Here is a 23,084-nt window from a genome sequence, read left to right on the forward strand (position 1 = left end):
ATAAAAATTGAGGGAACCCTGAGAACCACTGGCAATGTTCAGTTACCCTCTGGGGTAATTTGAGCCCTCTAGTTCTCTTTTTCAAGAGGAAACCTGAAGAAGCCAAACTCAAAGGGCTACATATTATATGATTCCATAGAGATAGAAAACAGATCAGTGGTTGCCAGGGGCTGGGAGATGAGGGGAGGAGTTGACTACCAAATGGAATGAGAAAACTTTTGGGGAAGGACGGAAATGTTTTATATCCTAATTGTGGTAGACTTTACACAACTGTATACATTTGTCAAAACTCATTTAACCTTACGCTTTAAATTGCCAGATTTTACCGCATGTAAATTACATCTCAATAAAACTGATTTAAATATATATACACATTTTTTCCCCCAAAGGGCCCTAGCTGATGAATGTTGAGCTAAAATTTCCATCGTATAACAGCATTGCTGTAAACCATCCAACCTGAATCCCTCAGCTGTTCAACCTCCACAGAGGGGAGATATCCTGCAGGCAATACACCTCATCCAGTGCGAAGAAGGTTCTGAAGAGAATTTTCTGACAATTGCTTTTGTAGCAGTTTAAATAAGAAGTTGATTACCAGGGTTACCTTGGCTTCCTGCCTCCTTTCCCGAATCTTCAGAGGTCAGTAACTGTGTATTTGGTAGAAACATTCATCTGGAAAACTGCCTAGAGCCAGATTAAATATAACATCATTGTTTTTAACTTATATCTCACATGACATACCTGTCTTTATCTTCATTTCTTGTTGCATTTTGATGGCCATTCCCATCTCTACATTCAGCTCTGAAAGACAGAGAAAAATCTTGCTAAAAATTCTAAATATTGTAGCTACCACCTGCCTCAAAAAGCTTGGCATGATTTAGAACTGAGCATTTCGGTAAAACTAACTACACGAGCCTAGACTGTCTGTCCTTCCGGCTCTAGGTCACCTGAGCCCCTACACATTCTGTTCGATAAAGGTGCTTCTCTCCTCAATACAGGCAGTTAGTCCCTCTGCTTTCTGTCTAAGACCTCCTGTTTGGGGATGATCTGGAGGTTTCTGACCCATGTTAATAGCTCAGCTGGAAAAGGAACATAAGCCGCACAAATATAGTCTAACGTTGGAAATAATCAGATCAGTCAGGCAAATTAATAAGTACATAAGGTCATATCCCAAAAGAAAAGAGTGCAGCCTCATACAACAAAAGCTGCCAGAAAGAATGGATTTTAAAAGGAAATGAAAACTAAAGAGCCAGCCCTGACTTTGGACTCCTTTCAAAGCTGTTGATGTTATCTGCTGTGAGATGTATGATCTCCTGGGCATTGGCGTTTGGGAGGTAGCCATTCCCTGGACCCCTCAGCAAGGTGTGAACTACGCTATTAACAGGTTTTTTAATAATAAAATAAAAGAGTAAGAAAAACAAAAGACAATATTTTTTTCAAAACACATTTTAATCATTTATTAAAAGGGGAAGAGTACAGCATGTAAGAAGCCAATCGTATAGACTAGGACTCATAAACAGCAAAGGAAAATACACCAAGACCACATGATAAAGCCATCCAAGAGCACAGAGGCACATACACCCGCAAGGTTTTCAAATTACACTGATTTACTAGATGCTTTCAATGGTTTTTTTACATTTCTTCCTCCAAAAATATTAAAATTTCATTTTCTTACAAGTTTCAGGCTTAAACAAAGACAAAAATTGCATGAAACAATTGATATGACTTAATACAAGTCTCACATATGCTCCAAGGGCTTTATTATGTAACCAGATATGCTATTATTTTACCACTGCTATCTGATTTTTTAATAGTCTTAGAGTCATGTAAGTAAAAGTTCATGATGAGACAAAATAAAATTAGTTTTCTTTCTCTTTTATCTGTTCCATGAAAAACTGGTTAATATTTTTTAAGTAGGAAGTAGGGAGGGGATGGGGGGAATATGTTGGTGAATCTGGTTCTAATCTTCTGAGCTGCCTTTGGAATGAAGCTATGAGGTAGCAGGGTTCTACTGACTCTTATGTAGGTCGACAATGGGAGAAAAGAAAAATCAAGCACTTCCTCTACAGATCCATCTGGGACTGACTTGCAGTGTACAACTTAATGCATAAAAGAGCCTATCTCCAGAAAACTCAGAGCATTTTCCAGGTATAATATAAGCATGCTAAATTTACTTATCTGCCTCATACAAAACATTATTCTAGGTGCTAGTAAGAAAAACAAAATTGGAGATTTGGTCCTTCAGGGAGCTTCAGATATTAATCTGCCTAATTAAGCCCCAGGTTTGTTTCGGGTATGGAAGAATTAGCCAGGCTACATGGAGGAGAACTGGTCATTGAGCACTCTTTCCTGTACAAAGAATCCCCAGAAGCCATACAGAGTTCTCTTTAAGTTCCTTAATTTCCAGATGTCACTTCACTGATGGCTTCCTTGGACCCATAAAGCCCCTAGACCTCTGACAATCCCATCCCCCTGCAAGGACCTTATTTCAGAAGGGAAATGCATCCTTAGAGGCAGATGGCTTCCAAGAAAACTCGTCAAATCAGGGCAAATATCCTAAGTCTCTGGTAGAATTATGCTCCCAAATATTACTACTAAGCAAATATACTCCTGGATCCCCCTGCAGCTATCTAAATAAGTGGAGAAGACCATTTTTCCAACAAACATTTTATTTCTCTCACATCCTAAATATCAAATGAGTATTGCTTGCTTGGGTTCCTCTTGAAGATAACATCATAATTCAGAAGGTAACCATCATTATAGACAAAAAGTTTCTGGTCAAAAGGGTGATAGTTAATGCTCTGCACTTTTTCCTGCATCTTATGCATTATAATGTCTAGTTTGCCCTCTTTCCCTGTGTTTGTGTCATAGTAGTAGAAAATCTCTTCTGTTCTAGTGCTCAGAGTACGAGTGGCATACAGAACCCCACATACCATGAAGGCGTTAGAAACAGATGGTTTATACTGCTTGGTATGCCAAGTGTTTAGCACCACAAGCGAGGTGTCACTGAGTTTACTAATCACCATGTTACCAGTGCTGGCTTCAGTTGAATAAATCACCCACAATCCATTCTCATCCACAGCCAAGTCAATGTCTTGCCAATCAACATTAGCATATGAAAAGCGGTTATTATAGGCAGCATCAGGGAGAGTTCGAGTTACAGCAACCGTGTTGGTGGTCAGGTTAACTTTGGCAATGTTCCGGGTATCGTACCAGTTGACATACATGTTGTTTTTGTAAACTACTGTACCACTGCCTTGGCCATATTTAATCTCATACTGTCGGGCATTTGTGTACAATAGCAAATCATCCAGTGTGTTGTAGAGTCTGTAATATTGGAAAGTTCTCCGATCTGTTTCCAAAGGTGCCACCCAATACAGCCCTTTCCCTGGATCCTCGGGAGAGTAATCCCGACCCCAGGCACCGTACTTGTAGGAGAACCCTCTCCAGTTGAGCTGAACTACTGCCGGACTGCTGATGTTCAACACACCACTGTGACTACAGCTCCCTGTACAAACAAGAAAATAAAAGGGCATTCTTAGAGAAAATGATTGACAAGATACAGCTTAATATCCTGAGAACCAAAAGAATCCATAAATGTTTTTCTTGTCAAGTTCTGATGGAGAAGAGCCAAAACCTTCTCTTGGTTTCAGTCTCATTGCAAACCCAGTGTCAGCTCTAGAGAGAACAACCTTCTATTTCTGTGGATGGGCTTTCAAACTGGAAAATGGGGATAATGAAACTGCCAAGCGTCATATTAAAAATATGTGAGGGCTCAGAGACAGGAAACGGGGACTTGGTGAATTTAATAAATATTCTTCTATCAGGAAGCATTTTGCAAATATGATTTTATTGCATGTTTCTTATAGAGAAAGCAAGATCATCCCAGAATCCTACCCTATTTCCATAAAACCAGAAGGTGCTATTCACCAGGGTCAGGGAGAAATGCGATGAAGGAGAAGACTATCCCTTCACCCTTCCACCCTTTCCTGGGACCCCAAGTGCATATCTACAGCAGGTACCAACCCTGCCCCAGACTAATCTCAGAAGAGGAAGTTTATAATATAGTATTTTAAAGATCTGGAAAGATGATCCTATAATGGTGGGATTTCAGCCTTGAGAAGTCATGGAAGTTATTCTAGGGTGGTATTGCCTGCTTTGTGCCCAAAGCATAGCCCACCACATAGATCACTTGGTGATCATCTTGCTGCAGAATCATAAGGTAGGTCTTCCTGTTCATAACCCATATTCTGCTGTGCCATAGAATGACAGGCAAGTACTTTATCTTTTCCATTCTGATGCTGTCATTGTCACAATGTGTACAATCAAGTGAGACCAGACTCACTGGCCCACTGAATCTACGTTCCCTGTAACACTTGGGTAAATGACTCAGGCTGGGCAATTGGCCCTTCACATGGTACAACCTCTGAAATGCCTGCCAACCCAAACCGTTTATGAGCTATAAAAAATAAATAAAATTCCTCCAGTATTTTTATAATAACTATCCAAAGTGTTGAACACACATTTTCCGGGATCTTAATAAATACCTTTAAAAAACAAGTCAGATAGTTTACCGGATGACAAAGAAAATCCAACTTCAAGTACATTTGAGGTGATTTTCCCTCATTCTGCTGCCTGGGGCAGAGTAGGTGAGGGAAGGAGAGAACAGGACTTGAATCTCTGACTCTGGCTTTAAATGCTTGGAGGGAATCAGGAAGCCCTGGAGAGCACATGGGGCAAGCTGGAGCACACAGCAGAGCTCCAAAGAATTGCCTGAGATTACCATTGGGTAGGGGGAGCAAAGCTTTTGCCTCTGAGTCTCTGCCTCTGACAGATAGGGAAAGACCCATTCCTTTCCTTGCTAAATGTCTTCTCCTTCTCCCCTCCTCACTCAAGGACTGCTCAGAGGTAAAACCATTGCTAGAAATCCTGCTTTTATTCTTCCAATCTGCTGGGGCTTTTTGGTTCCAGAATTAAATATGTGCTCCTTAAATGCTCTCATAAATCCACAGTTGGTGGGAAAGCCAGCCAACCATACAACAGGTAGAGAAATGAAACCACTCTGTACCCAACCTCAAATAATTTTGCATATCATTAAGCAGAACGCAGTCGCGGGTTTATTTTAATAATGCATGCACCGTTACATAAATAAAAAAGCAACCTGTGTTCAGCCAAGAGACTGCTCTCCACTAAAGAAATAATAAATAAAATTATAAATTATTATTTCCTTTCTTAAAAGTGATCTCTCAGATGAATGCTTGTTTGCTTTTGTTTATGAGACAATGCATGAATTATTAAAATAAAGTTAGTGGTGTGTTTGGTTTAATGATAACAAAAACTGTTTGAGTTTCCATATGCTACAAACTGGATTTTCCAGTTAAAATATCTTCCTGGGAACTTATTTATTCAACTACATTTCACTCTGAGGAAATGAAAGAAAGTCACTTTTTTCTTGCAGGTTAGGAGACTTAGAAATTGTTTACTTAAGTGAATCTTGCCTTCTTGGAAAGGAAATAGCCCAAACCAGTAGCAAGAGAATAGTTAAGGAAAACTTATGATGCATAAAACTAATTCAAGCATTATCATGTGGTTAAAGATAATAAACTATTCTGACCTAGATGTGGAAATCCTTAGATATGAAGGAACCAAAATAATCTTCTCTTAAAAATTATTATTACTATTACCTACTACCACTAATAATAATAATAATGATGGCTCATCATTTCACAAGTTGGCCAGGAAATTAAAATTGTACCTGGTATAAATATTAAAACTCTATGAAACTTAAATCTCTTTTCCTCACCTCCCAATCATTCCTAAATACCCTCCTGTCCTTTTTGTCATCTCGCCTTTATGCTTCATCTCCTCTGGGCCATTTTTAGGGTGCTGGCTATGGTCAAAAGGAAGTGGAAATAGAGAAGAGAACTAAGCACTGTTGCCAATGTTACAGATGTGGCTACAGCAGTGACAGACCAGTGAAAAGGCTGTGACAGGCTTCCCAACTCCTGGCAGCAAACCATCTTGGAAACAAAGATGAAACTGACAGCCAGCCCTATGCCCAACTGCTCATCTAGTCCAGCCGGAGTACCCATCCCCCCACCCACCTACCCCAAGCTGACCACGGGGTAGCTAACTGCAAATGCCAGGGAGGAGCGGAAAGAGCGCAGAATTACTTTATACCTGAGACTATAGCTGAGACTCTCCAACCTCCCTTATCTCGCACCCCTTCCCAGCCCCTCCCTTCATTTCAAGGTCTTAGAGATACTCCATTCCCTCTTGACCCTCCCATCCAACTCTACCCCATCACTGGGACATCAACCCATTGCCCAGCCATGATCCAAGAATTGTGAAAGATGTATGAATCATTTTGCATTTTCTGGTAGAAGAGAACACAGCATAGAGCTGAGAGAAAAAGTACCCTTTTAGCTGCTCCACAAGCAAGGAAGCAAAGATAATTTGGTGTTAATCAGGTTGGTGAGTTGTTGGAACTTTCTTCTCACTCCAGGAATCACAGGTGCACCTCTCTATTAGAGCATCTGTGGAAAGCAGCCTGCTACAGTGAAAATATTGCCAGACAGGTTCCAATCAAATCCTGACTCCAATACTTACTAGCTGTGTATCCTTGAGCAAGTTACTTAACCTTCTGAGCCTCAGTTTCCTCATGTTAAAAAATAATAATAATACCTACTCTGCAAGAGTATTAGGAAAAAATAGAGAGAAGGTATGTACATGTAACTCAATAAATAGTAACTATCAGCATTATAATCCTATCATGTTACAACTGAAGGTTTATGTGACTGTCTCCCTTCCTGGATAGTGGTTTTAGAGGTTTCTGTACCCATCCTGGTAACCCCAGTACCCAGAAAAGGACCAGCCACACAGTGGCACCAAATTATGTTTGTGGAATAAACGAATGAAAGACTGATCAAATCTCCCAAACCCAGCTTACCCTTATTTATAAAACCCTAGCCCTCTACCCTGCTACATATCTGAACTTTTCAAAGAGCCTGGTAGTCACTCCATAGAACATAATGCGAGGAACCCTCTACACAAGTCTAGCCTTGGTTGGCAATCTCTTCATCATGTAATTCATTAGATATTGCCATGGTATTCTGAAAATATCCTGGGAAGCCACATGGTGAGACTTTAAAATAATCTAACTTGCTTTTATAAAGTCTCATGCTTAGTAGCATTTTTTAAACAGGCCAAAGATGATATGCCTGCAGAGGAAACAATCTCGGATCCATCAATGCACTCTCTCACCTGGGCAGCTAAACTTTGTTTGGGCAAAGAGGAGAATACAATTGACATGTGAGAATTAGGCAATTAAAATGGTCATAATCATACAACAGTCAAGACTAAATTGACTCTGAATTACTGGATATATGCTCCCTACACTCTGCTCTTCCCTAGGCTTGGGTTTAGGCAGGGCACCCCATACCTTTCATACCCTACTCAATCCCCAGCCATGGCTGAGCACCTGCTCTGTGTCAGCACAGCCTAGCGTCTCCAAGCACAATGGTGATCGACTCCTGGGCATCGTATCACTTTCTGCCTAACTGCAGTCAATTAGATTCAGGGGAAAAACAGAGAGAGACTGAAGCTAGTTGTTTTCAAGAAAAAACGTTAATGAGCAGGAGGCCAATTATTTTAGATTAGAAAGTTCTATGAAATGAAGCAGAAAAGGATGCCATTTGCAGCATAAACCAAATATAAAGCACATTTTATTGAACCCTAACTACATGTACCAGTTCTAAGATCAAGCTGACCACAGGGGTAGCTAACCGCAAATGCCAGGGAGGGGCGGAAAGAGCGCAGAATTACTTTATAGCTGAGACTTGCATACAGGCTTTTTTGTTCTGTACAACTCTGCAGCGGAAAAAGCAGACAGGCCAGATTTTAAAGTCCCATAATAGTGAGTAACTTTAATTAAAGTCTCCACAGGCTCACAACTTTGTGGTGCCTGGGGATTTTCCAATTCTGCATTATCAACCAATCCAAACAGAAAGAGAGCAAGTGAAAGAAATTGATTTAAAAACACGACAAAAAGTCAGTTTAATATAAACATCATAAATATAATATGATCAAAGCTGGAGGAGGGCCAAGTGGCTTGGCAGGGATCCAAGTACAGCCAAGGTTGTGGGAAAGTGAGAGAAAATCTGGGTCTGGTTTGCTTAAACAGCACAGCTGGGCTGGGATGGCTCACAAAAGTCTAAGTGTGAGGACCTAGGGGAAAGTTCTAGAAAAAAAATTCTAACAAAAATAATCCACAGATTCACTTGTTTTCTTCCTTAGATATTAAGCAGTGTACTTTCTCCCTCACGGCTGTTCTTGAGTTACTGACGCCTGACACTCTGGGTCCTGAGATAACCAGGGAGCGAGAGGCCTTGCACATTCTCCTCAGCTCTGTCACTAACTACCTGTGTGACCTCAGGAAAAGCAGCATTCTCAACACCTAAGTCCCCTCCTCTGAGACATGATGGGCCTAAGCTAGATGGTCTTGAATGTTCCTTCCTGCTGTAAAAGGTCCCCATTCTAAGTGATGCATAGAAACCTGTGCTGGAAAAATCTACACCATGTTGAAGATTTGCTGAGGTAAAAAAAAAAAAAAAAAAAAAAAAGACTTGCTCAGGTATTATCAAGGGTTGTCATTGCTTCAAATCCTGCCCTTGAGGAGCCCAGCAGAATGAGCCCTCATTTCCAACGCATGTTGACATGGCTGATCCCAGACCAAATTTAGCCTTGGTTTGTTACAGAGGACAGAGCATAGCCTTTGTCCTCAACCTCCTGTTTGTCACACTATGACAGATTCTCAACTGCAGAGGGAAGGAAGAGTCCCCTGAACAACATCAAGGGGCTTATAACTATGGCAGTATCTAATTAAAGCCTTAAAGAAACCAGCTACACTGAGAAGGATCCAGAAATGCACGGCCTAAAAGGAAATAGATTGTGAGCAATAGGAATTAATGGAAAATCACAAGAGCTGTATGATTTGATGAAAAGATTCTTTCCCCATTCAGGCTGAGATGCTCACAACCTGCAGAGAGCTTCCCTGTAACACTGGCGTCTCTAAAGGATAGGGCTGAACGCTGCGGCTGAGAGGCTGGCTTTAGTTCACCTGGAGGGATGTGCTCAAGCACGCAAGGACCTAGCACTGCCTTGGTTCCCAGCAAGGTTTTCCCTTCAATTATAATAATAATTGCCAGGGTATAACAGCCAATCGTAGAGCTCTGAGCTTCCCAAGCCTTGTTTCATTAATCCTCACAGCAATCCTGCAAGGTAGGTATTACTGTTCTCACTTTACAAGTGAGGAGATTAAGGATCTTTTTGCCATGGCCACATAGCTGGGAAGCTCAGGTCTTTGGGGCCGTGCTTCTGACCCCCACACTCCACTGCCTCCATTCACGGGGGTATTTATGGAGTACCCATCTCTGTGCTATACTTGACCCCCAGGATGATTCATTAGAGAGGGAGATGCCACCCCTGCCCTCCAGGAACTCACAGTCCAAGAGGGACAGCAAGGTACACCCACAAGTACTGGACAGGTGGGGCCATGCCTTTGATCCTCACTGAAGCCTAGGATACATTCTACAGCAGGTGCTCAACATGCCTTTAGCGAAAGCACAAAGGAAAAATAAAGAGGTGGGAAAAGGGAAGGAGGGAGAGAAGGCGAGGAGGATTCAAGGCATAACCCCAGCTCATCTGAGAAATCCACAAGACAGCACAGATGCCACCCAGATTCCAGAAGCTTTCACCTGGCCCCCTAAGAGCAAGTTCATCACCGTAGAGATGGTTTTCCTATCAGTAAATGCAAAGGGAATACGTGTAACATATGGATTTTGTTTTAAATCAACTCTTTGTTTGTGCTTTTCCTCTGTGAGACACAGAATGTGATAGTATGTACAACTACTAGGAGTAGAGATTTAAAAGCATGAAAGAGTAAACTCAGAACTGCAAAAACCCCATCCTTCCTTCATGATTGCAATCCCAAATTCCTTCCCCACCCCACTCTCGGCTCCTCACGAGGCCTGGCACAAGTGGTAAAAATATGGCACTCTTACCCGGAGCAGGCGGAGGGAGGGGAACCTTTTCATCTTTAGAGGCTTCACATTCCTTTAGCCTTTTCTTCAGAGCCACGATGTCTCGGCGAATGATAAGGACATTGTTTTTGTCTAGTGTCTCCAGTTTCTCTACCACGAGAGTCAAATTCCTTATCTAAGGAAATAAAAATTCAGAGCGACTTTATATTATCATGCAATTTCTTTCATAAACATTCCAGGGCTGAATTTGTCACTTAGTGAAACATTGCTGGAGAATACACCCAAGACTCATCTGAATGGTTTCATTTGGAAGAATACATTTTACGGTTTAAGCGTGAACGCCTGTCAGATCACAGGCAGATGTGTGTGACAAGAAGAAAACGACAAAGATTTTAACAGCTTTGATAATAGAGCACAGGCTCAGTCTAAGCATCCACAAATGTCCATTAAAGTTCATTTCTCATAACCTTTTCCTATAAACTCATGTTTACTCATGTTGTCTTATAATTAAGTTTCTAATGAATGGTGAGGGCCAGAGAAAAGTTGAATTCTAAAATATGTAACTAGAATTCTCAATTATAGCCCATGTCATGACTATGCTAGTAAATTCTCATGGATACAAATTACCCAGCCCTAACATTAATGTGATGGTCTTTATCCACAGAGCTTAAAAGGCTTCACTAAAACATACTCACAAGAAACTTCTTTAAAGAAGGTTACCAGTATGTGAAGAAGAATTCCAAAAAAGATCAAGGATTACGTGATCACTCAAAAGGAAAAATAGACCTAGCAAGTTCAAAATCAGGTAAATTGTGGCTTTCTAGTCCCATGAGGATAAATCCAGAACAGAGAAGACACTTGATCTAGCTTGGCCATGGAGTTGTTAAGATTTATATCATCTCCTTTCTAGAGACATTGAAAGGCCATTTGGTTCTAGGGCAGGACTCTGACCATTAGACAACACCTGCTCTTCAATCAACATGTTCCCAATGTGTTTAACTTACTATTCAAAGACAGGCACCCATCTAGAACAGAACATGGGACGTGCCACGTGGTCATGAGAGAGTACAGAATGAGAAGTTGGAAGAGAGAGATTCATATCCTGGGCCTAGCACTTGATCACTGAAGAGGATTTATTATTATACACTGAGAAGTGAGTTCACTCCTTACCTCCAGTTCCAGCTGGTCAACAATTTCTGAGCTTCCAACAAAACTCTTCTTCAGCAGTATGATCAGTTTCTGCATCTCCTTCACTTCTATCTTGATCAGCTCAAATTCCAGTTTAGTGTAAGAAATGATATCACTTTCCATGATCTCTACTCGGACAGTTAGGTTTACGAGTTTCTTTTCATACACACTGATTAAACGGATATACTCCTTCACCTGAAAGGGAATCAAAATGCTCAAGTCAATTCCCAGAGTAATATCATACAGTCTTCCTCCACTACCAAGCCCTTGGAGGCTATTTGATTGCTGTCAATCTTTTTTTTTTTTCTTTGGTAAAGAAATGGATCAAAATATATTTAACTAGATTTTTTTTTAATCTATCCAAATACAAACTAAAAAGAACTTACTACATTTGGGGGGTGGATTTTGCACTTGCCTCAACAAAATAATTTTGCTTCAGAATCATCATTTGCAAGTACATTTTAATCTCCATTTTAATATTTGAAGATATTAGCTCTCCAAACTAAAGTGGTTTGAATCACAGTCTCTTGCCCTCCCTCTTCCCCTCAATGCACATGATCAGGGTTTCCCAATCTCAGCACTATTGACATTTTGGGCTACATCATTCTTTCTTGTTGGGGGATATATTATGTATTGTAGGATGTTTAGCAGTCACTCTTGCCTCTAGATGCCAACAGCACCCACCTACCCCCTTGCTGTGACAACCAAAAGTGTCCCAGACATTGCTAAATGTTCACGGGGGCAAAATCACCACCACCACCACCCTCCCTCTGTTTAGAACCACTGCTCTAAATCTAAGTATTTTCTAAAAGAGGGAGAAATGCACTAAGCAGAATTCCCTCTTTGATCGCCATATGCAATGAGTTTTGAGCCCTTCTGCCTTTTACAAAGTGGCATAAAGACCCAACTTACTACACAATATGTGAGTGTATGTGGAACTGTAAAATGCACATTTCATTAAGTGCACCCACATTTATTCCAAGAACTGATTATTGCAATCAGACCTTTCAATTGCACATTTGTTGCATATATTTGAATGTCTGATCATTAAGTTAAAATACTTCCAAAAATTCCCTTGATGGTTTAGTGTATAATCGGAATCTCCAAATGGATATTTCAATAAACACACTTGGTGATTCTTTCTGTATCTGGTCTCTAAAAGAAATGCCATGGCTTTTTTAAGGACCTCCTCATTAAAAGTTGCTGGTTTTACATTCTTTTTAAAAATTTGAACATAAGTGATACTTTTCCCCAAACTGCGCTAATGTCAAGTAGCTGATCCACAGTGCCTGGATGAATTCAGAGCCAGATGTTGGCCTCTAATACTTCTAATACCAAAGGCAGCCCTAACTTCTGTCATTTTAGCCCTTCCACTTAACCCCACTGTGCAAATTAAAGTAGACTCACAGGCCACAGACCTAAAGGGCTAGGGCTTCAGGCAAAGAGGATTTGAATGAAAGTTGAAAATGCAGCCCTTGGCACTTCTAGTGTATCTCCTCAGGCAACTGATACTCACTGCCATCAGATGTGCCATCACTCAGAGGCTCATAATGCTGTTGACATTTTGGTGGATAAGGAGGTTAAAATATATATATATTTAAAACCTAACAAGTCTCCTTCAAAAGTACAAACACAGATATAAGGTAACCAGCTTTCAATTTCTACAAAAATCAGGCATAAAACCTTGCCTGCGACAAAAAATAATAATAAAGTCTCAATCTATGGCAAAAATGGAAGATTGTGAAATGAATATTCTTGCTGGCATTTGGCCTTGCCAGCTCTTGGAACAAATGAAACACCCTCAGCTTTCCTGGAACATTTTGGTGGCACATCGCAGCTGTTGTTCTACAAAAATGAGTGATTCAACTGTCATCTCCGCTAAATAAAATGTGGCTCTCCCAGATTCTCACTGACAACCAAGTCATAACCTGGAGTCTGCTACCTAGGAGAGTGTGTGCTGTGCCTGCCGTAGTTTAGTCACAAAATGAAGGGTCTCTAAAGATCTGTTCAGGAAAAAAACGTGAGGTTCTTTCAGCTGACATTTAAAGGAAAGCTCAGTGATGTTCAGGAAAACTCGAATCATCCATGGAGTTATAGAAGGCAGGAGAGAATTTGAGGATGGCCAGAAAGACTTCGCAGTATGAACTTTAGTAATTGAAGGAGATTGTTAGTATAAACCCTTCATGTGTATGGATCTCTAGTGTTGAGACAGCGTGGACAATTCTGAGAACATTCCAGCTCTTGCTGGAAGGTGAAGTCTCAGCAGAGGCAATCCAACTTCCCCAACGATGTGTAGCAAGAATACAGGTCTAGCCCTAAGGGGACATATTCCTGTGTCAACATCTTTATTGCGAAGCTCCTCATCACTTTGAGTTTGAGCTTCAGAGGATTCACCCATGCTTGCCTGCAAATCACCAGCCTAACATTCAGAGCCTCCATTCTTTTGTTCGTTATGCACGTATTATGTCATTGATGGGTTCTAAGAATCAAAGCTTGTTTGGGGGTTTGTTCTGGGGTGTCTGTTGTTGTCCCATACAGTAAATGTGGTCTTGTAATAGATAAGGATGCAGTACAGCTGGCTATTATGCTAAAGAATTAGTCTGGCTCGTGTTTCTGCCAGTTCCTCAAAACTTGTGCTCAGAACTATGGCCAGATTATCTGAAATAAGTAAACGTACTTTGCGACATACTGTTATCTTAATATCTCTTTAAAAATAAATGCAACAAGATTGATTGAGCTTGAATTGACCATCAAGACATATGACGCACTTTGGAGCTAGACCCATCTAAGCTTAAATTTGACTTCAGTACTTAATGCGCAAATCATTTAATTTCTCTAAGCCTTGATTTCCTCCTCTAAACTAGGAGCAATGATATCAAGCTTACAAAATTATAGCAAAGACCTGAGATAACGTATATTAGGTGCCTAGCACAATGGTTGGCCTATAGATTACAGTAATTGTTAGAGAAACAGTGATTTCAGTTTTTTTCAATCTGACCTTTTAATTTATTGTATTTCACTGCACAAAACATTGTTCAATCAATGTTGTTTGTTTACGGGTTGCCTAAATGTTTCCCAGGCTGCCTCAACCCTCTCATGCATGAGGATCTATTAACAAATGTGTTATATAAAATAACTCGCCCCAAAGACCATAATCCTCAAGAGAAAGAAAATCTCGAGCTGCCTTTTGCATTGTCCCCTTCCTAAGTATAGTCACAAGAGGACATATCATAAACAACAGAAAAGGATCAAATGCTTTCAGCATCTTATGCAGAGGCAGCTCCCTGTCTCCTCTGTGTACTGACAGATAATGAATCAATGTAAGGCAGTCAAAACCCTTTTCTACTGGTCTGCCCAAATGGGCATTCCCCCAGGCCTCTAGATAAATGGTGATTTCCAAGGCAACCTAGAGACAGCTATAATAATTCACCTGGAAATTCAAAAGCTCTCAGCTGAAGAGATAACTTTGGATTTGAAGACATTACTGACCTACTGCATCTCTTTTTGGGTCTGCACTGGAGGGTGATAATAGCATGGTGAGAGAAAAGAGAACTGGGATAATTCCTAAGGCCCAAATTCCCAACCTGGCTTAACCAGCCAAGAGAGGCATGGTCTCTCCATTTATCCCCCTTTACCTTTATGAACCTCAGTTTTTCCATCCCTAAAATGGGAGGGAGAACATCTGGCCTATCTGCCTTGAAGGTTTGCTTGAGAGTAAAATAAAACTAGAAGCATTAAGAAAAGCGCAAGGGAAGCTGTTACTATTACCGTTGTTATTATCATTTGTCACATCAAATCTATTATGCAAACCTTAGCTGGCAGGTCAATTTCTTTCTTAGACCTCAATCACAAATTTTTTAGGACCAGCTACTGACACTTTCAGAAGTAAAAGTTTTCCCACCTACTCCACACGTCTTCCCTGCCAATTATTAGCAAGGCAGATGTCACCTGCCCCCCTCCTTACGGGATTGGAATTAAATATCCCATAGTCACAAACCTGGCAAGCTACATACTTTCCCTGGAGCAGCATGGGGTTTCAAACTGCCCTTCACACTCCTGCCAGCAAAGAAGACATGCAAATCAGAAGCTTCCACTATTTCAAAGCAAATGACTCTAACTGAAAAGATCTTTACCTAGGATTTTCCTCCACTTGTTATGTTTTTATGCATAACTTCTTATCTGTACTTGATTATGCTGGAATAAGGCTATGAATATTAATGGTTGGAATTTATAATTTAGTGCTGTGCCTTTTCTGCTGATTAATTCAAGGACATTTTATTTCTTATGAAGTTAGGTTCCTGGAGTAGTCAAACACATTTTCCTGGACACCCATTTAAACTTAGAATATTTATCTACCAATTCAGGTTGAAAGCAAGGTCTCAGCCTCACCATAATTTTTGTCTTAAAGGATAACTATGCTGGATGTTGCAGTAGCTAAGCTTAAATTTCTCAGGAAAACTTATTTTGAATCTTGCAGGAAAGCCAGAGCTCCTTGTAAATTAACGGAGTGTATTAAATAATGTATAATGTGATTATAGCCTAGCTTGGACTTCACCTGTGCAGAAAATGGGAGCCTTTCTAACTGATTTTTAACTTGGCTAAAAAGGTAGACAGGGTCAAAACTGGAATGCCAAGTCACATTGCTCCAGCCAGCTCAGAGAAAGGCAAACCCTGTGGGATAACTTCCGCTGGCCAGGGAAAAGTGGTAATCGGGGAGTTTGAGTCAGGGTTTTTACCAAGGCTGAGGGACCTATTAGTCTTGATTCAAATTCCCAGGGAAGCCTTCGGTTTTGGTCTAATGTTAAACACATCTAATGTAATGTTCCTGCCGAGACAACAGAGGATAACATCAAGAAAGAGAGAGAGAAAAGAGTAAATTGGAAAGAAAAAATCAGAGGAAGAGACAGGAAAAGAGAGAGGAAAGAAGGAAGATAAGAGGTAGAAGTTTCAGGGGAGTGGAGGAGGAGACGGAAGAGGAAGAGAAGGTGAAGGGGCCTTCCAAAAGTAAGAGCAGACGAAAAAGAGTAAAAACCAAAAAAACAAAAGAATTAACAAGGAAAGGGAAAGAAAGATTAGGAGGGATTGCCAAAGGAAAGGTTGAGACAAAGGGAGAAATAAAAACAAAAGGAAGAGGGCATGAAATAGGAATAGGAAGGAAAAGGGAAAGAGAAGGAAGATAGAATAGAACACAAAGAAGACAGAGGAGAGGAAAGAAAAGAAAACAGAGGTGGAGGGAAGACCAACAGGAAAAAGAAACAACAAAACAAAATAAAAATTGCAGAGCTGGCATTCGAAGGGAGACTTCCGGCTTCCTTCCAACTGGGTGAACACCACCATGTTGAAGTGAGTTTATCCACGGCGTGAATAATCTCGATCCCACTTTCCTCCTGTGCTCTCATTTTTCCTGCTCTAAAGAACTCCATAGGTGTACTGTAAAATAAACACTAACGCCTCCACAAGATGCAAACGTGCTGTCTTTGATACAGTGAAGAACGGCTGCTCATCAAGTCCTGAATAAAAAGCGTTTTGTTTTGTTTGTTTGTTTGTTCTTATCAAGATATTGTTGGAAGAGAAAAAAAAAGGCTTACTTTAGAAAGCTCTATCTTGAACCTCCTGGAGAGACTGTAAGCTGTGTTTTCCAAGCGTTCCACTCTGTCCGCGGGAAAGGTGGTGTCTGGCAGGGTAATGGAGCACTGGCAGGTCCCGCGGTCATCCTTGGAGCCGGTGAAATTGGAAAACAGCTGTAAATAAAAATAAGTTCAATGACAGTAATAAGCTAGGAAATGAGCTTTTTGGCAACTGGAGAGACAGAAATTGGCTTGTCAAAAGAGTGCTTAGAGGCAAGCAAGAGGAGTCCAATACATAAATGAATAGAATCATAGAAACAAGCTAAAACCGCCATGTTTCACAGGTGGTTAATTACATGCAGTATTCAGCCACGTCTCCACCTGTTGGGCTGAACAACTATGTCAGTCACCTTTACCTAAAGGAAGATTCTTTTTTCTTGATGAGTCTTAAAGGAAATTATTACTGTCCCAATGCAAGGAAAGGGAAATGAAGTGATGGATGTCCTAAGTTTGAATTCTAATTCTACCACTTACCAGATGTGAACCCTTGTTAAGTCTCAGTTTCCTCATGTGTCAAATAACCTACTTCACAGGGTTGTCCTCAAGAGTAACTGAGTAAAGTAAACCAAGTCCCTGGTACATGGTAGGTGATCAGTCACTTTCCCTTTCCTTCTACTCACTCATTTTCTTCTCCTCACCTGTATCTGAACCCCACTCAACCCAATGCCTTCCAAGAGAATGAGGAGAACATCAAGGATATGGGTTACAGTGAAACTATACAGTGCAATTCGCATCCTCTCTTCACCTGGGAAATTGTATAATTAACATCCTTCAAAATGGAAACAAACCAGCCATTTGTTAAAAACTGAACAGTGTATGAGTTTGAAGGTTTTGTGCAAATTTTTTTTGTTTTCCAGCTTACCACTTGCAGAAAAGTCGTTTTAAAATATTTGATGTTTCTTTAAGATATTCAGGCTCACACTTTGGTGCCGCTGCATATTTTAAAATGACAAATTTGAAAGATCCTGTTTTTCTTTTGTCCCCTTTGAACTTCCCCAAGGGGATCCAGCACAATTAACATTTTTTTTATTTCTGCTACTGCCTTACAGAGTAACTCTTGGCAGCCAACTGCCTGTGCCCTTCAATGATCTCATCTGACAGCCAGCCCAAATCTCACCTGTGGAACATCAGCCTGAAGGGTCTCTTTCTGAAATTACTAATGGGAGAGCAATGGCTAGCAGAGTTTGAAGAGATGCAGGCTACACCTCTCAAAATTTAAGAGGTAAGCTGGCTGCAGCTAAGGTTGTGTGCTCTGAGCATTTAATATCTACCAACTGCCATGATTCCTATACAAGCTGGACCTAGATGCTTCTATAATCGAGATCTATTCTGTCAGTGTCCTTTGGACCAATTAATTCAGGCTTTTGCAACTAAGTTGTTAACAACTAACTTAATTTAGTTAATTTAACCTAATCTTCTTTAAAATGAGCAGAATGAAAAAAATATACATATATACAGATTTTCTTGGACCTACAATGGGGTTTTGTCCCAATAAACCCATCATAAGTTGGAAATATCATAAGTCAAAAGTGCATTTAATACACTTAACCTATTGAACATCATAGCTTAGCTCAGCCTACCTTAAATGTGCTCAGAACACTTACATTAGCCTACAGTTAGGCAAAATCATCTAACACAAAGCCTATTTTATAATAAAGTGTTGAATAGCTCATGTGATTTATTTTTTTTTATTTTTGTTTTTTGTGTGTGAGGAAGATCGGCCCTGAGCTAACATCTGCCAATCCTTTTTTTTTTTTTTTTTTTGCTGAGGAAGACTGGCCCTGGGCTGACATCCATGTCCATCTTCCTCTACTTTATATGGGATGCCGCCACAGCATGGCTTGACAAGCGGTGCGTCAGTGCATGCCCGGGATCTGAACTGGCAAACCCTGGGCCACCGCAGCGGAGCGCACGCACTTAACGGCTTGCGCCACTGGGCCGGCCCCTCTCATGTGATTTATTGAATACTATACTGCAAGTGAAAAACAGAATGGTTGTGTGGGTACAGAATGGTTGTAAGTGTGTGGGTTGTTTACCCTCGTGATCGGATGGCTGACTGGGAGCTGCAGCTCGCTACTGATGCCCAGCAATCACAGGCGAGTATTGTACCACATATCGATAGCCTGGAAAAGATCAAAATTCAAAATTTGAAGTTCAGTTTCTATGAATGTGTATCACTTTGACACCATTGTAAAGTGGAAAACTTCTTAAGTCCAACCATCTTTAAGTCAGGGACCATCTGTGTGTGTGTGTGTATATATATATATGTATATTTGTACCCAAAACTCTCTATGCCAGCTAAATTCTTGATGTTGGCCTCAATTTTCTTTGCCAATCACATCCCACTCCTGCAGGAATTGGGGAGTAAGGAGGAGGGACAAGTAGGTTTATGCTGACCACGGGGACTGGGATGGGGGAAGGGAAGGGTCTTTGTCAGGGATGCATAAGGACTGGGTAAGCTATACGGGGAGCCTGTCAGAGAGGCCAGCTTCCCTTTGAACCGGCTCTATCACTCCCACTGAAGACAGAAAGACTCCAGCTGAAGCTCAAAAACCAATGCTTTTACAGGAGGACCGGCATATCATGGACTTTTGAAGAAATAGCTTATTGTAATAACTGTCTACCCCCCCAAAATTCTTGCATCGCATTTTGACAAGGGGAGGTTAATTAGCTGCACGAGACAGAATTGGACCATTCTTAGAGTTCTCTGAAAAGCTCTGTCAACTCAGAAAAAGTGGAGATCATCAAGCAGTTTCTAGACAATCAACTAGAAACCACTAGCTAATAACTTTCAGTCTTGAAGTTCACCTGAAAGGCAGGCAAATAATTATGAGCCCTGCTGACAGCCTTCCGCTGTCTTCTATTGAACATCTCTGTCCCAGCACTGTGGACTCCCCAGCATCCAGCCTGCTTATCGTCAGCCCAGCGTGCTCAGCTGACATCAAAATGGGCCATAAGTTTGATCAGTGTCTCCCATTAGAGATATTTCTGCTCCTTGCATTCAAAGACAATGAAACATATGGTGATGGGTCTCTCTCCGAGGTGAACGCCTAAACTCTATGCGATTGTAACATGGGGAACGGGAGACAAAGAGAAGTGCTTGTCCCCTTGGCCTTGTGGAGGGCAAATAGGACCCCATGTACCCCACAAGACACCTTACACCGATAGGTTCTCACTCAGCATGTGTTCAATTAACATTTACTGGCATCTACAACTTGCCAGGCTCTGGTCTTCAGGAGACAAATAAAACCCGGTTCCTGCCCAGTGAAGCAGGCCCATGGTCGGTGTGCAAGCTTTCGTGTCTTTTTTTCCAACAAGACCCTTAACCTGATGACAAAAGCACATAACTTATTGTGGTTCCGACTCTGCCAGTTACTGTGGGGAGCGAAGCATGCAGCCTTTTCTCATCTATGGGATGAGGACCCTGAGAGTGGCCCCTTCTTTGGAGGGTGACATCTGAGGCAGGTGGAGTGCTCTGAGCACTACAGCAGGAAGTGCGACTCACTGTGATTTAAGGTTGCAGTTGGCTCTAATTAGCAGCCAAGTCTAAGTGCCTGTAAAGAGTCAAGGCATAAAATAATGGTACTCAACATTTTCAAAGTACAGAAAATGATACATTTGGAACTTGCTCAATGACAGTTATAAAAGAGTTTTTTGCCACTTTCCAAAGAGCTCATCAAGCTGACAGCCAGCCCTAGAAAATTGGGTTTATAGTGGAAGCGACACCTAGTCCACCATAAAAATTTTGGAGTTGTGATATTGACTCACCAGAGGGAGATAAGCCAACAAGGAAGGAAATTAAAACCTCTAAGTACAATTTAACTACCATTCCTTATCTACTTGTAAATATTTATCTCCTTACCAGACAACAGGCATTTTGAATTTCTCTGTTTCTTGACCTAAATTTTATTTTCTATTATTTTAGCTGGTCATCAAACCCAAATACTGGCTTCTGATTGGTGATGAAGCTTCAAAGTAAATTATTATTGTTAACTTTATTTTTTTGTTTAATGCTAACTAGTTCTACTTGTCCCCAGAAATCATTTAGTATCGTGGAATAAAGTCATGCATCTGACTTCTGGCTACAAAGAATCTTTGCGCATATTCATGACTCTCAAACAATTCTCCTTTTAAAAACAAGCAGTTTTCATCTATACTCCCTGAAAATGTAGAAAGCTGCATAAAGAGAGATGGTGAAGAGCATGGGCAGACTAAGTTTGAGCTATATAACTTGCTAGCTTAGTGACTTTAAGCCAATGACTTCACCTCTCTAATCCTCCGTTTTCACACCTCTAAAATGGGACCATTAAATTTACCTACCTCTTAGGATTAAATAACATAATATATATTATGTTCTTAACCTAGTCCTGGCACTATTAGGCACTCAATGAGCATTGTTGTTGCTGTTTCTATCTGGGCCCTATCCAACACATTTGTTAATCAACAATTTTCATCACAAATATAGTCCTGACGGTGAAAATGAAAACAACAAACACAAGCCTTTTCCTCCCCTTTTCCCACTGCTCCTTCCATTCAGACATGATCACGTAAACAGCAACCTGACCTGTGAGTAAAGATCCGGTTTTGAAGGAGTTAAGCCTCCCCAACCCCAAGTCACGCCTTAGCTTGGAAAGCCCCAGGGAGCTAGGGTTTCTACAGGTTCTAGGGATGTAGCCTACCTGGACCAATCCCTTTCTAGTGCATGCTTTGGGCTGGTTTGTTTGTTTCTACTGCTGTTGTTTCGAGCTGGAAATGGCTCTAAAGATTTTCTATAAGGAAGATTGAGAAGAGGTAACACTTCTCGAGGAAATGTCCATGTGTAATAGCACTTTCCTAAAAAGCAATGACTCCTCCCCCTACTTCTGTCACCCATCTGCTTTACAAACCAGGCTCAGAGAAACTGTCAGGGCTCCACTGGAGCATCACGGCTCTCATTCCCCAAGGGCTATTCTTCACTATCCACAGGGTCCCCCCTTGCCAGGCAGCAAATCAACTGGACAAACTTGTCTAGAGCTTCTACTGGCAGGGCTCCTTCCTTAACAGTTCTCCTCCGGATGGAACCCTGGCATCTCTACTTTTAGAGATCCCCCCACTCTGCCCTGATTCTAAAGTGAAGCCTGGTTTGAGAACCTCTTTAAAGCTTAGATTCTTTCCTGAAAGCCTCCAGTTGCAGAACAGAGGTGTTGTCTTTTGCTTACAATTGAATTATTTCACCTAGCTTTTAATTTATTTCCAGGGTGCCTACAGTTAACAAAGAGAGTCATAAATCTTTTAGAGTGCTCAGGTCTAGCCATCTGTGAAATTATGTTCAGGTCTCTAAAAAGTGAGAGGAAGGGAATGAATGCAGTTCTCAGACTGAGACCTCCTCACCTGGGACACGGTGGTGGGGCCAGTGCTGGGACCAGGGCCAGGGGTCAAGCTGGAGCTGAAGTCATCATCAGAGAAGGAGCCGGGGCTGGCGCCAGAGATCGGGGGCTCCAAATTCCCCAAATCCCCTGCGGCTGGGCCAAGGAGGAACAGTAGGGCCAGCAGGAAGGGAAGGCCCAGGCTCATCTTGTCCTCTTGGTTGGAGCAGCTGGCTTCTGCACAGAGCCCAGAGGCTTCTTATAGTGCCCAGTGGAGATTTCCCCACGGCGAGTTTGTGGGGAAAGAGGAAGCCACCAGATACTGCCCCAAGAGGGTCAGGACACCGAGGGACCTGAGTCATCTCCACACCTTGTTGCTGAGCCCCACTCTGCCTGCTGACCTTAGATCTGGTTCTCTCCAGCCAAATATTAACTCAAATGTTCTTTTTTAAGCTCAATATCTGGTTTCCAACTTGATACTTCCTTGAAAGAGATGAGATCAAAGTAGTCTTTGTGGATGAAACAGAGCTTGGAGGTCCCAGGAAAGAAAAGCAACCCTTAGTCCTTTGTCCAGAAGCCACTTCTAGTTGCTCACCCCCCATTTTACAGAATGCTGTTCTCCAAAGCAAGTTATGGAACTCAGTTTAGAGACTGTGACTGGCAGGGAGGGGGATTCCCTCTTCAGCTGCTACTGCCCAGGTTGTCTCTGACCTCTCCCTTGTAGCGTCTCCGTCTAGACAAAGTTCTCTCAACAATGCCACCCTGAAAGAGAGACCAGCAGTGTTTTGTTCCCTGGAAACTCAGTTATGGCTCTGTACTATCAAGCAGTCACACCTGTGAGCGTGATGTAGGAGAAAGAACCCCAACAGGAGGCTCTAGACCCAGTC

General features: G+C 41.5%; 1 protein-coding gene across 1 annotated transcript; it reads right to left on the minus strand.

Annotated features, from left to right (window-relative positions):
• Positions 1 to 1,506: 1,506 nt before the first annotated feature.
• OLFM4 (olfactomedin 4) lies at positions 1,507 to 22,405 on the minus strand. Its single transcript, XM_004433693.2, has 5 exons — positions 22,223 to 22,405; positions 16,814 to 16,966; positions 11,208 to 11,420; positions 10,059 to 10,212; positions 1,507 to 3,505 (listed from the first exon to the last, which is right to left on the minus strand). The coding sequence occupies exons 1-5, from the start codon at positions 22,403 to 22,405 to the stop codon at positions 2,682 to 2,684; spliced, it is 1,527 nt and encodes a 508-aa protein (XP_004433750.1). The 3' UTR covers positions 1,507 to 2,681.
• Positions 22,406 to 23,084: the final 679 nt, after the last annotated feature.

Source organism: Ceratotherium simum, chromosome 10 (genome assembly GCF_057802395.1).
Source record: "Ceratotherium simum simum isolate JZ-2026a chromosome 10, ASM5780239v1, whole genome shotgun sequence".
Taxonomy (NCBI): Eukaryota; Metazoa; Chordata; class Mammalia; order Perissodactyla; family Rhinocerotidae; genus Ceratotherium; species Ceratotherium simum.

Excerpts from the sequence above, each read along its gene's own strand:
- OLFM4 (XM_004433693.2), bottom strand. The coding sequence starts at position 22,405 with ATGAGCCTGGGCCTTCCCTTCCTGCTGGCCCTACTGTTCCTCCTTGGC. Across the intron at positions 11,421-16,813 it reads TCAAGATAGAGCTTTCTAAA|GTGAAGGAGTATATCCGTTT; the intron begins GTAAGCCTTTTT and ends ATTCCCTTTCAG. Across the intron at positions 10,213-11,207 it reads TTGACCAGCTGGAACTGGAG|ATAAGGAATTTGACTCTCGT; the intron begins GTAAGGAGTGAA and ends TTATTTCCTTAG.